Genomic DNA, 14,151 nt, shown 5'->3' with positions numbered 1-14,151 from the left:
CCCAGGCCTACCATTGCAGCCTCAATGCAGTTTAAACTGGCAATTTGAATTGCCAAGCCTTAAACTCCTCTTTTGTTGCATGTAGGTCACCTCTAAGGTATGCCCTAGGTAGCTCATACTGCAGGATGCTATTAAAAAGGTAGGACATGTACTTTAATGTGTTACATGTCCCGGTAGTGAAAAACCCCTAAATGGGTTTTTCACTCTCTATTGGGATGCCTATTTCTCCTACAGGATACCACTGGCTTAATTAGCTAACTTTTGATAGGGAAAAGGTGAACATTTTGTGTTTGGTGTCTGAGAAATTGCAATTTAAAACCCTCTTTAATGGTAAACTCAGATTTTTAGTTACAATTGTGAAAACTTCACTTTTAGAAAGTTGGCATTTTCCTGCAGTAACTATTTGGCTCCTGCAGCCTGTTACAGGACTGGGTGTAGCTGACAGTTGGACTTTGTTTATTCCTCTCAGACGGCCAAACAATAGCAGGATTAGGTGTGCCTCGATGGGCCATCAACTGGCAGGACTGGTGGCAGAGCTGGGCACAGACCCACTTGTAACTGAATTGGATGTGCTATGCCTTCAAATAAAGGACTTGTCCCTCTTGCATTGTTCATGCAGCCAGTTTGGAGCTAGTGCAGTGGAAGCAGGAAACGTCAAACCCTTCAAAGGGAATTATCCAGAAACTTCTACTACTTGAAAGTACCAGGTATAAAAATAGGACCCTCAGACCCACTCTTCACTTCATGTTCTGGATCTGCAGAAGAACTCTCAGAAGATTACCTGGTACTATAGCCTGCTGTTTACTTCAGTAGACTGCTTTGCTGCAACAGGGAGGACTGTTGTGCCACCTGAAGCTTTCCTTGAAACCTCAGGGGCCTGTCTGCTGCTTGAGTCTTGTTCTGCTGCTGAACCCAGGACTACCAGAGTGACTCCAAGGGCTAGTTGGATGGCTTCCTTATCACAGCCTCAGGAACAGGAAAAAGGCTCCAACCATATTGAACACATACATGGACCCAGGCAGAGTCCTGAAGCCCCCAAGTGGTGCCCCTCCAGTCCTGCCTAGCTAGCCAAAATCCAAAACCTGGTGATTAGAAAATCTTTGGCTAAAAACAGCTCTGAAATCTGGGAGGAGACCGGGACCAATCTGCTCGTCTATCCGTCCAAGGTGCAATGCCAGTTGCCCTATCTGTGCGCCAGCTCCTGCTACATTCTTCTCCACGGGAGCAAGCCCTGTTCAGCAGTCCTTCCCCAAAAGAGTATCCAGCCTTGTGGAACTCTTGTTGACTACAGCCTTCAGCCTCGTCCCGCTGAAGGTTTTTGACTTCCATAAACGTGACTAAGTTTGAACTAAGTATTCTTTATTGCCATTTCATCCAGCAGTTCCCGGACAATGAGGCTCCCAGCTCCGACACCACCTGCAGCCTAGGCCCGCTGAACATTACCTTCTCAGAACATTTCCCAATCCACTTTTTGTCTCTGGCTTGTGCGCTACGTCAGTTCACCCAATTAGGATCCGACCGGCTGTCAGAGCAGTTTGGCCATGGCGGAGGTAGATTAGTCTCCACTGTGGTGAAACTATGGTCCTCCCACTTTTAAATTTGGCGGGCGGACTGTAATGATGGCGGTAAGCACACTCAGTCACCATTGCAATGGAATATGCTTACCACCAACATTTAAATTGGACCGTAAGTCTGGACATAGATGCAAATTTTCCTGTGGGTGAATGCACATCACCAGTAGTAGAGTGTCACAGATGCTATGCCTGCATTGTAGCAAAGAGAAATAATTTAATTGGCGTCTGCCATATTGTTTGTGCCTGACCTGACCTGGTTATCTATAGCTCATTGCCCTGGGGCTATCAGTGTGCGCAGCTAGAGGGGAAGATTTGGCATTTTACTTTTTTAGGGTGGCAAACAGATGAACAGTGGAGGTGTCCCCAGAGGTGAAAATCTTGGCTGAGACTTTGGAATTTGATTTCCTATTCAAGAGGTTCCTTTAGAATTCTGCTGAGTAGATCTGCAAAGCTGATGTCCACCCAGAGGAGATGCTCCAGCAGCATGTCTATTTGACAACTTAGCCAATGCCAAATTGCTTGAAGTAGCTTCAAGTATCGAAACATTTGGATCGACTGCCACTTCTGACAGACAATTGTTAAAGATTTGTGGGTCTCTAGTGACAGAAAGACCTTATAGTATCAACATCCTCAGGCCTGGTGGCAAGCATTTTGCATGGGAATGTGAAAGTAGACATCCTCAAGATAGGTGGAAGCCATGTAGAGGGGCCTCTATCTTGGACTTCTCTGGCATTGAAACGTACATTTCCACATAAAGCTCATTGTGAGTACAAGACCTGACTGCTGGCCTTGAAAGGATTGATGCCATTGACATGGTTCCCCTTGAATATTAGGTTAAACCTTTGATCCTTTGTGGGTCTGCATCCTGTGGAAACCAGTCTACTGCTAATAATGATGGGTGAATTTCCATGACTTTGCTGTCATTGTGTACTCCGTCTTGGAAAGAGTCTCTAGAGGAACTCACCCTCCTCCTCTTCTACATGCACAGGAACATCATGGTGTGCGGGCCTCGTATTATAACTGCGTGTTACACAGACGTTTTGTCAGGCAGTCCTGCCAAGTATAACGCATCAGACTATCACATTTTAATACTGGTGTCCACATCACCGCATTAAAGTGCATTGGTCATGCATATATAACTCCCTGATATGCTTAGGTGGGGGGGGGGGTTCCAAACAAACAGCTTGATGTGCAGCATTTGATCTCTGCACTGTTCCTCTGCCTGTAAAGCAATTTACTCTGTCGGTTGGCCTGAAAGGCTCATTGTTATGGTGAGATGGCACACAGGGATACATTGTGTCTTTCCTGTGCACAAAACAGATGTTTGCTCCCTCTCCCAGCCCGCCCTGCATCTTTGAGAGCCGTCTGGCTCCTGGCTCTTTCAGCACGGGCTAACTGGGAAATGGTGAGTAAGAGGGGTGTGCTTCCTCTAGTCTTTGGCTGGCGAGGGTGGCTGCTGAGTGAGCAAAGAGTAACGTCATGTGTGTTATTCACACAAAGTATTTAAATATTTAGCGCCTCTGCTCCCAGCCAGCTGTAGACACACTGCTTTAATTCAAGCAGCGTTTTCATTTATTATGTTTGCTGACACCCGAGAGGAAGAAGAGTTTTTCATGCATTCAAGAGTGATTTTACTGATTGAGAACATTTAAGTAACTTTTTGTTATGTTTCATAGGCAGTACTTCATTTGTGGCATCAGGAGACAGTCCTGAAAGTGTCACTCATAGTTGTTGACATGTTGTAGGATGCTAGGCCTCTATGTAGTGTGCAAAGCTAGGCACACTGTGCAGGTGGTCCAGGCAACCATACGTTGGTTTACATAGGTAAAAACTATACCATCTAATGCTCTACCTTGTATGGTAGTTTGGGCGGGTAGTTAGGCTAATCTTGGAGAAGTGCAAAGCATTTGTTGTACTCACAGTGTCAATAAATGAAGACATACACTCAAAAGAATAACTCAAGACCAATTAACAAAAAATACTTCAGAATTATATATAAATTGTAAGACCAAGATCATCAAAATTGGGTAAGTACTTTTCAGGTTATGAATTTTTAATAAAGTTAGTCTTTTGTGCGTAATTACGCACCATAGGAATCAATGTCGAAAATACTTTGAAAACACATATAAAATCAGGCAGTGCGTTTACCAATGTTTACTTTTGCAGGTATATTGAGGTAATCGGTGGGCACCATGGTCCAGCTGGAGAAGTTTGCGTGGCTCCCGGTTTCGGAGGGAGCAGTTGCAGAAAGTCATTGTAGCTGGTGCCAGTCGACTGTGGGGGACCACTGGGAATAAAGAGCTACACAGGTGGACTTAAAGGTAAGTCCGGTGGGTCCCCTTGGATTGTCAAGATCGCAAGGGGTGGGGGACCCTTAGGACACAGCTGGATCTTTGGTGCAGGGTACAGGGCAGCCAGGTGCAGAGTAACATGGTGAGCCAGGAGCTGTGTGCAAAGGTACCCTTGCAAGCAGGAGGTAGGTCACTTTGAGGGTCGCTTGCATGTCAGCAAGGGCACTCTGATAGGAGGTCTGGATGGTTCCTGAAGTCCCTAGATTGGGGCTTCCTCGTGGTCCATTTTCAGTCCCGAATGGACTGTCCTTCTGGTTGTCTGACGTGAGGTGACCAGTACCTAGGGCTATTGGATGGTCTCGCCACTGGAGGACATAGTGCCACCAAAGGAACACTGGCAGGGTCTGTCCTCACGGTCCGGCGGGCAAAGTTTGGTCTGACTGCAGCATCAGGTTCCTTGGTCAGCAGCCGGTCAGTGATGTGGCCTTCACTAGGTGTTTGGTTCCTTGATGGTGTGGAGTGATACCTTCACTCTGGAGAGAGATCTTCAGCGATTTGTGAAGAGTGGAGGTTCTGTAGGGGTTTGTAGAATCCGTCCAATGTCCAAGCAACCCCTCAGCAGGGATCGTCGAGTCCTGGGTGCATCAGGCAGCATTTGGCGCCTTTTCTTGGTGCAGCAGGACTTCAGTTCTCGAGCCTTTTTTGTTGCTGGTCTTCTTTTGTCCCTGGAATCTGATTTCTTGGTCTAGGGATGCCCACTAAATATTGTATTTAGTGGGCGTTTTATAAGGTACCTAGTAGTGACCTTTTAGTCATCTACCTTAGGGTGACTACACCCACTAGGTGACCACTTCCTGTGGTCAGAGGTCACTACCCTACACCTGATTGGCTATTTTTCTTCCATGCAATATGGAGGAAAATTAAATGGAGAGGTCACCTCACATGCAACACCTTAGGGGTGGTGCAAGCCAGGACTGACCACTCCTCTTGTCCTTTGTCTGGTTTCCTGCCTTTACTCCAACCAAAAGAGGGCGTTTGCAACAGGGGCAGACATCTCCTGCTAGCAGCAGGCCTGGGGTTGAGTTTCAAGGGCGATAAGCCCCATGAAGCTTTCTAGCAGTGCAGTCCACATTCCTGAGGGAGGGGGTGTTAGCACCTTCACCCAGGAAGGGCTTTGTTCTGAGTCCCCGAGAGGAGGATTTCTCACCCCAGGGGCTCAGATGTTTGGTGGGGGCACGCTGGTTGTAACCGGCCAGCAACCATGCCAGGGTACCAGTTTGGATTTATCATTCTTAGTTGTTTGATACCAAACAACCCAGGGTTCCGGGTACTCATCATGTAGCTGTGAAACTCGAACTGACCAGTGTCCAGCATATGCATTAGAATGGCTCCCCTGTTCATGTACTATGTCCCAGGTTTGGCAAGGACACAGTAGGGGCATATTGCTCATGCATCTATGCCCACACAAGTGTAGTGCATCCTGCCGTAGGGCTGGAAAGCCTACCAGAGGGGTGACTTACCTGTAGTGTATAAAGTGTGTAGTGGACAGGGCACACATGCTGTGTGCCATGTAGAGTTTGTCTTTTGGGATTGCATTAGAACACTCAGCCTGCAATTGCAGTGCTTGGTGCTTCTGGATGCATGGCCCTAGATGGTGGCGCAATCTGTGCAGCTGCCCTCAGGGGCCTACCCTTAGTACCCCATGCCCTTGGTACCCAAGTAACAGTTACTAGGAACTTATAGTGGCAGCTAAAGGTTTTGCAAACTGTGCCAATGCATCACAACAGTTTTAGAGAAAGAGATCTGGCCCAGGGAATGTGGTTAGCAGGGGCCCCAGGAACTATCAACTTTGGGACTACATTAAATACCAGGCAAAAAGTGGGGTCTAACCATGACAAACAAGGCCTTTTCTCAGGCGTCCCTCATAATTACACTGAAACTATGAAAATGTCACGCATAGCAATCTAAAACCTTGGCAGCTATGGTCAGGTGGGGAAGCCATTACGAGGTACGGCACCAGGGATGAGTCATCATGAACATCCACCCTATAGTCATGTAAAATGTCTTCCTGCTGGTTTGATAGCTCTGGGTCCTGAAATGGGAGCAGTGGACCTGCCACAAGGTCGTTGGACAGAGTGCAGTGGAGACAGTTGTGGTGGTGATACAATGGGGTCAACTTTCATCTTTGAGACAGTGAAAGTCCTAATCTCCTAGAAAATGGCATGCTCAAATGTAAACCTGCCCCCTTCTTATGAAATATTATTGTTAGTACTTTATAGGGTACTGATTATAGGTTCTTGCCAAATGTCTTGTTTTGAGGATTCTAAATATTTCACACTTCAAACATATTTTTTCTTGTCCAATCTGAATACACTCCCTAAATAGAAGTTTGCTGTTTTTTTCATACTGTCTCCATAAAAATAAAAATAAATCATTCAGGCTTGCATAAATGCAACATCTTCCTTTAGGAAATGATCCACTCATTCAAGATGGGTGTGCACCTTCGGTACACAGACTTGATTCCTTGAATGTGCTCCTGCTAGCCACATTGGCATAAACTTTGTTTTCTTTAAGAATTTTTTTTGAACTCAGAAAATCCACTTTTTCTTTAGATATACAAGTGAATGTTGTTCAATATTTCAAAATACTATTCACACAAAATTTTTGACTATCCCACTCAATCGATAAGTCATCTTTAAACTACAGACACAATATTACATGTGTTGGCATTTATCTAGGTTTTGCTCACTTCTTCACTTACTATTTAACAATCAGATTAACACAGCTGGTCTGAGCAGAGGGCCTGCCAGCTTTGCCATTTAAACCTTCTATAGTTTAACCTGTCTCTCACAATCCTCAATAAGGGTCAATCCTTCCTTTCAGAGTAATTCACACCAGGCATTAATGGACTTGAAAACTACATTCCAACTACAAACTATCTGATATTGCCGGGGCCCTGGCACAGCTTGGTCTCATGAAAAGTGCTATAGTTGGCACTAACTGCTGTCAGCTAAGCAGTTTGATGTGTCATCTCATGAGATCGCTCAGGACGAAATGATCACAGAACTGTACGATATGCAGTGTCCCTGGAGCCTCACCAAATCCTGGTAACTTAGTGTGCAGGTCAACTTAGGCCAGATCCACCAAAATACTTCCAGATCAAGGACGGTGGGCAGGGTCCCTGTCCCAATCCAGTCTTCCCATAGATCATTCCAAACCAAGATGATCATCATACATGCACTTCAAAGCCAAGGAAGCCCCCTACTTGAAGATACTAATACCAGTCTATAAGCACTCATTCAAACCAGGGCCTGGTGTTTTAGCAACTTAGGTGGTTGACTAAAGAAAGAGACTGTTGATCTCCCTTTATTGTTGTTGGTAAGTGCACTAGGACTCAGACTGTATTCAGAGTAAATGCTTACTTCAGTCATAAAACATAAATTATTTTTTGTTAGTTGTGTCATAGACCTTGATGTTGACTGCATTAGCCTGTTCCCTAGAGAATACACATTGTGTGGTTCACTCCAATCCCAAAACCTGACTGATGTGTGGTTTTGTTCATGGCATAGACTCCAATGTGCATGGCGTGGGATCTCCAAGTGTGAGTGGGTCCTATTATTTTTTAGGAAATATATGGGGTATTTACTAAATCCATTATCTTGTTCCATATTCCTCTTTTTTTTTAGATCTTGGGTTACTACAGGGGTCATTTAGGCCTGCCAGATCAGCCTGGATGTGGCCTCTGCAGCCCTGGCAGAGTACAGCCCACCATATGTAGTGAGCCCCACTATGAAGGCAGGGATCACTGTGCCATCAGGAGAGCCACCTCTATAGAGCTGGCTCCAATGAAGGCATTGATCTTTGCCATGTGGGCACCATGTTTGATGTGACTGCTCAGCAAGGTTTTTTATGTATCATAAAAAGAAAGAAAACCTTAGTTTTGGAAGTTTTGTCCATGTGCATAGGGGTTACTGTGCGTTTTCCCAAATCGGGGACCGCCATGCCTCGTAAGATGGCCCTAGGAAGGAGAAAAGGCTGCCCTTAAAATTGGAGTGTGAGCACCACTGTGACATAACCCCGGGTTTATGCCAGAGAAGCTACCTTGTGCCTTAGAGTGAGGGAACCACAAGGTTGGTGGGCAAGAGCACCACTGATTTATGGCAGTGCTCCCACAATGGCAACCTCTAAATGACCTGTTGTTTTCATACGTGCACAACACAAACGCCATAGGTGCTTACTTTGCACATACAACACATGATACATAGTGCACACAATCTTTCCCCTGTGGCTATGGACAAAGAACATCCCTGAGGCATGAAAGCACACTCTGCCCCTCTGTGTGCAAGACACCACCTCCCTGATGTACCATATGTATAATCTCAGCTGGCCTATCATCAGATGTTGAGCCAGGCTCCCTAAGGGGTTCTCCTGTGCAGTGCCTCCACCTACACTAACAACCGCTTCTGATGTATGCAGGACTGCTTAAATGTCCCTACTCAAGATTTAGCATCCACATCTCTTTTGTAAATCTAACCAGAAAAAGTCATAGCTAGAGCGGAGGGAGTAATCACACCTCATTCAATCTTCAATAATAGCTCGCACACCTTCTGATTTACAACCTCATGTTGTGGGGTCCCGTCCTGGGAATCTGGGTCACCATGCAAACCTTTGCTCCATAGAGCGCGTATTTAAATTGCATTCTTTATGGAAGCAACATGGTATTTTTTTTCTCCATAAAATAGATATAATTTAGAAGAGCAGAGACATTCATCAGTGATTCTTACTAAATAAATTAAATTCGGAAAAAAGCATTTTACTTTGAGCCATGATATCTTTCAAGGGATACTTTTCTGCAACTCTGTAGCCAGACACCGCCAAGCTGTGGCATCCATTACACACAATCCTGGAAGCTCTGTTTTGCATTTTGAGGGGAGATATATTTGGTGTATTCAGTACCAGATCTTCTGTAAAGCAAGTGGAGGTTACTAATCATTAACTCAAAATAAATTACTAGTATGAAATAATCTTTATTTTGCATTTTAATGTTCCACATGGAATACATCCAGAAGCTTAAAGATATTACAAATATGCAGTCATTAATATAAAATTAAGGCACATCATATTAGGGATAATTACAAAAGGAGTTTATGTTAATCGAATAGGGCTCCACCAGACATGGGAAGAATATGCCAGATGTTTTATTTACCAGGCTTCTTCATCACCATGCTGTAGAAACCGTGTCAGACAAAATGATCAAGACTGTCAATCTAACACAACAGAATCTTATCATTCATTGCTTACAAATCCCCTTCGCAATTTTTTTGAGTCTCTTTAACGACAGTAGTATTTTGCCAGTAATTATTTAAAGTTATGTCAGTTTTTGATTTGAAATGATTTGAGCCCGCAGCTCCTACGTCATATTCTGGCATTTGTGAGTATGATGCGTAATGACTGCCCTTGTAGAGCTCTTCTTTATAGCACGCATCAGTGACACGGCTTTACATTTTTGCCATCAGTTGCTTGGCTTGTTCGTTTAACTCCATTTTTGCGACAGCTGATAAATGAACTTCGTCTGGGCCATCCGCTATACGTAAAGTGCGAATAAGAGAGTACCTGCAACAGATAATATGTAATATGTGTCACTGCAGTCGACACACTTGCCAATGTAACATACAAGCATTACAATATTTGCAACACACATTGTAAAATTACATTATAATTACCTTAAAACATATTTGACCAAAAAGCTCACTTGAACCATACATGCAACACTAATAAAATAAACAACATTTTGCATATAAGCACCCACTTTTGCATGGTAGAATTGTGACACTGCTTCTGTACAGAGCAAGAAAGCCAGAACCCAGCTGTGCCTTTTTTTTACTCCTATTTTGTAATCATAATAGCATTTTATAGTGCATCTCTGTCTTGACTTGCGGGCTTATAAAGGCAGCTATCAATGTCGCTCAGGATTTTGGAGGTAAGAATTTTATTTTTCTGTAAATAAGCAACTCTCTTCAAAGGCCCTTGCAGGCATCATGCCGACTCTATTTGAAAATCCCCAGCACATGGTTGATAAAAGTATTGGGCACTGTTTATGTGTATTGTCTCAAGCACTGAAGGGCAGAGAAGGAGCTCGGGTGATGTATGAGCTGGCGCTCCTCGGGAAGAGAAAAAACCCTTTTACCTCAGACTCCCCCTCAGGGTCAGACTGTGACCGAAAATAGGCCTGGACAAAACATTCCCCATTACCTAATGAGACAGCTAAAAAGTGGCCCATGTTTGCAAATCGGAGCAGTTTTGAACACACTGTATAGGTGTTTTGCAAGGTATTAAAGACCATGGATTTGAGCTTTTTGCAGGCAATGAGTCATTTAATATCCGTGAAATCAACAGTAGAAAACCGGCCCAGCAAGCCATAAAGCCGGCCCACCCACTGACCTTACAGGCCAGCCCCATGGTCACTGCGCGACTGCCCTACAGGACAGCCCAACACTGCTCCCACCTAAGTGAAATGACAAGGAATGGTTATAGCTTCAATTCAGAACTGTCGAAGCCCCATACCGGCTATATGAGAGTGTCCTAAAAGAAGCAGCACCGTCACCATCGTTCACGATGGACAGTGAGGAGCTGGATGTCAAGAGCCACCCTGGTGAACTTTTTGATATTCAGGTACGCTTTCATTAATGTTTCTCAGTGTCAAATGCTTCACTATTGAGAGCCTCAACGTTAAGGCACCTTTGCCATCAAGCAATCGCCAAACCTTCAGATCAGATTCAGCATCCTAGCCAATAATGTTGGAGCTTAGATAGGCGAAGAGTAGGACAAAGGCAATGTCTCAGCCATCAGGAAGATCTTGCTGCTCTTCGTAAGCCATCACTTATGCAAGCAAGTGCCCCTTCCAGCTACAAGTACCACCATAACACTTCTTCCACCACCTAGCTGGCTTATGCCAGAGGTTTCACAGACCTACGAAAAGAAGACCTCATAATGGCAGGTCATGTTATTCATCGACATACTAGGTCAATGTAGAAGAGATGTCACAGGCATATCGCAACAGATAAAGGTGTCGCTCATGGCACAGTCTCAGTCTGGAGAGAGTATGTTTCACATGACCTGAATTCATTTCAACAACAACTTCTCTGTTTGGAGGAGGAGGATATTCGAGTATTTCATGAGGTCTCAAATAGAGGGAGAAAAGTTAACTTTACTACCTTTATCTGGAAATACAGATATTTGTAATTGTTGACGCCTTGTAAATGAAACCTCCAATAAGAGCTCTAGTTTCGTCAATATTCAGTCTCCTGGAACCCCTCACCCGCCCTCCACCCTAGGGAGATATTTCTTGTACTGGCATGCAAGAAAGCAACCAAGAAAAGGCATGGCAAAAGTTCAAGTCTCCAAATTAGGAACTCATGTCCAGGGAGAATTCTCAGGGGAATACTGGACTATTTCAGTTTCTCACTAAAGTTTTCTATTCTACTTTGTCATCGTCTTCTGCTTCCCCAGACAAACATAGCAAACATACGTACTCTTATTGACAAAAAAGTTTGCCAGTGTCTACATTACTTTAGGTGGTGACTGTTTGGAGGAGATTCTAGTATTTCATGAGGTCTCAAATTTTGAAAAGTTAACATTGATACCTGTATCTGTAAATACATTTATTTTGAACTGTTGAAGCATTGTAACTTAAACCTTCAATAAAAGTTCTATTTTCTTCAATACCCAGAGAAAAAGCATGGCAAAAAGTTCAAGTCTCTAAATTAGGAACTCTTATCCAAGGAGAATTCTTAGGAGAATACTGGACTGTTTCAGTTTTTCACAAATGTTTTCTTTTCAACTTTGGAATCGTCTTCTGCTTACCGAGGCAAACAGAGCAAGTGTACATACTCTATCGACTTTTCTTTTCTTCTCTTTGTTGCTCTTTCACTTTTGCATTTTCTGCCTTTTTCTTCTATCACCTCTCGTTTTCCCTAGTGCTTTTTCCTTTCTCCTCTCATCCTCTGCCCTCCTCCCCCAATGAAGCACCTTTCCCACCCTCCCGCCTCCCAGCTGACTGCTCCCCCAACCCCTCTCACCTTCTTAATGGCGGCACAGCGCGGCCATACCGCTGGCGCGCCAATGGCAAGCCTGTCTGCGTCTGGACTATTCTAAGTTATTTTGGATAACAGAAAGCTAATAAGCATATAGGGCATTGAAATGTATAGGTATTTGTTGTATTGATATGTGTAGTTTGTTTGTGGAAATTTGAACTATTTGATTTGTTGTCTTGTTGTGAGTGAGTCTGGAGTCTGTTTTTTGTGATGTTATTAACCATTAATTGTCTTTGTGTCTTTATGTGAGTAGTACTTTTCTTTGACTTTTTTTCATTATTAATGTTTATGTGATTAGGAATACAATTTACACATTTTTGTAATAGGTTCTCACTTGTCACTTATGTTTGTTTGTAAACATTTATAGGAGAGGGACATTTTTTCTTTAAAGATAGATGCGTCTGGACCGCGCCAAGTGCCAAGAACCCTGGTGGCTTCGGTTAAGGTCCCTCCCCCCAATCCTGCGCCTTGAGACCCTCACGGGTGAGTAGCCGCTCTTTATAAGCATTGCTTGATTGATGGATTGAGTTGGCTGGAGTCCCAGGGCAAAGTTAAAATGAATGTTGTGGCTTCTCCCACCAACCATTTCAAACACCAAATTAACAAAGGCAACAACAAAAGACTACTTTGTAGCAGCAAAGGCAAAAATATTGTTCAGGGATACTGGAAATTTCTTCAGCAATCTGCCTTCACTAGTTAGCACCCCATGAAGAGGAAGCATGTTCAAACGTCTTCCAGTATCACAGAGTATACCAAAAGAAAACAGGAACTAGATGGTTATGATCAGACAAAATCAAGTTTTAGAATTCTCAAGCAATCATTCCAGCAAGGTCGTCAATAAATTTTTTCCTGTATTGTACTGTTATAGTAGATACACTTTTTGAGCTGGACATGAGCGGATGAAAAAGCTGTGATTCCATGGGATATAGTCCTCATACTTACTCACAAAGATAGGTCCAAGGAACAATCTGCCCATTTTAGATCACAACACCACAAGAACGTGCAACAGTCAAATTCATTTTATAGTGCTAACAGTCAACTCTTATCGGATCTACTAAAAAGGTTGAAAATTATGCTTCCAATAAGTATGTTTTCTTTAGATCATTTTGAGAAATGAAAACGTTATCCAAGGAAATCTTTTCCAGGATCCTGCACATATGAAGAAGTATCTGAATGTTTATGAATGTATTCCAACAGGATATTGAGGCTTAAAAATCTTGTGGAACTATACTGAGTACAAAAATATTGTGAAGGTATGAACATTGATGATATATATGTTTAAGGTATGTGGATATCAAGTTAGGCATAGTAAGTCTAAACTTAACTATGTATATACTTACCTTCACAATATTTTGAACTCGATATTTCAGCAAGAACATTTTGCCCCATGGTGTTTGTTCTTGTAAAGCTTGGCCATCATCCTTAACTATTCCAAACGACTGCATGATGTGCTACATTGTGAACATCAAGGCCAAAGAGGTGCTAGAAGTTGGCTCTGATGGCACTCACCCAAAACTAAAAGAAAACCAGGCAAAAGCGTGCAGGCACTGAAACAACCAGCTGCTTCTTCTTCTTTGAGTCTCGAATTTAGGCAATGGTGTGGCCTCCATTCATGCAGTGCAATGCAGCATGAGCATCACTTCCCTTTCTGAAGTCCTCTGCATCACTGTATCTTCATTTTTAACATTCTCTATTCACCAAAATATTTTGTGCAGCCTCAGACCCATTCTGTTATATAAACCTCTAGTCCTCTACTGAGACTTCTTTCTCTCATGTCTCATTTTGTGATGCCACAAAGTAACCACCTGCCATAGTCACCTTCTTCAACCTTTGATACAGGTGACCACCAGATTCTACTCAACACTCTTACCTGTTTCACCACTGCCGATAGCTTCAATGGCTACCCTCAAACCTCTGCAACAGTTCTTGCCCTGTCTGCTGATGCTCAGCAAGCTGCCCCTCTTCATGTTGATGTACAACCTCCTTAGACACCATTTTTTTCTGTCTTGGTTTATTCTCTTTCCACTCATTAACACCTCAAATACACACTCAAGTCTCAAACTGTTTCACCGCTATCAAACACTCGTTGGCTTTACGATCCATCTTGCTCAAATTACCCAAAACACGGATTATCCATTTCCTTGCTTCACTCCTGAGCCCTGTTTTCTTTACCCCTCCTGATCTTACTCCTGC

General features: G+C 43.5%; 1 protein-coding gene across 1 annotated transcript in view; it reads right to left on the bottom strand.

The window, feature by feature from the left end:
* Positions 1–8,872: 8,872 nt before the first annotated feature.
* ACAD11 (acyl-CoA dehydrogenase family member 11) overlaps positions 8,873–14,151 on the bottom strand; it is a 269,487-nt gene continuing 264,208 nt past the window's right edge. The window contains exon 20 of the mRNA XM_069211890.1: positions 8,873–9,478. Coding sequence (XP_069067991.1) covers positions 9,364–9,478 — 115 coding nt within the window. The 3' untranslated portion in view covers positions 8,873–9,363. The remainder of the gene's footprint in view (positions 9,479–14,151) is intronic.

The sequence above is a fragment of the Pleurodeles waltl genome, chromosome 10, assembly GCF_031143425.1.
Source record: "Pleurodeles waltl isolate 20211129_DDA chromosome 10, aPleWal1.hap1.20221129, whole genome shotgun sequence".
NCBI classification, from domain to species: domain Eukaryota; kingdom Metazoa; phylum Chordata; class Amphibia; order Caudata; family Salamandridae; genus Pleurodeles; species Pleurodeles waltl.
This window is presented reverse-complemented; position numbering and strand designations above follow the sequence as displayed.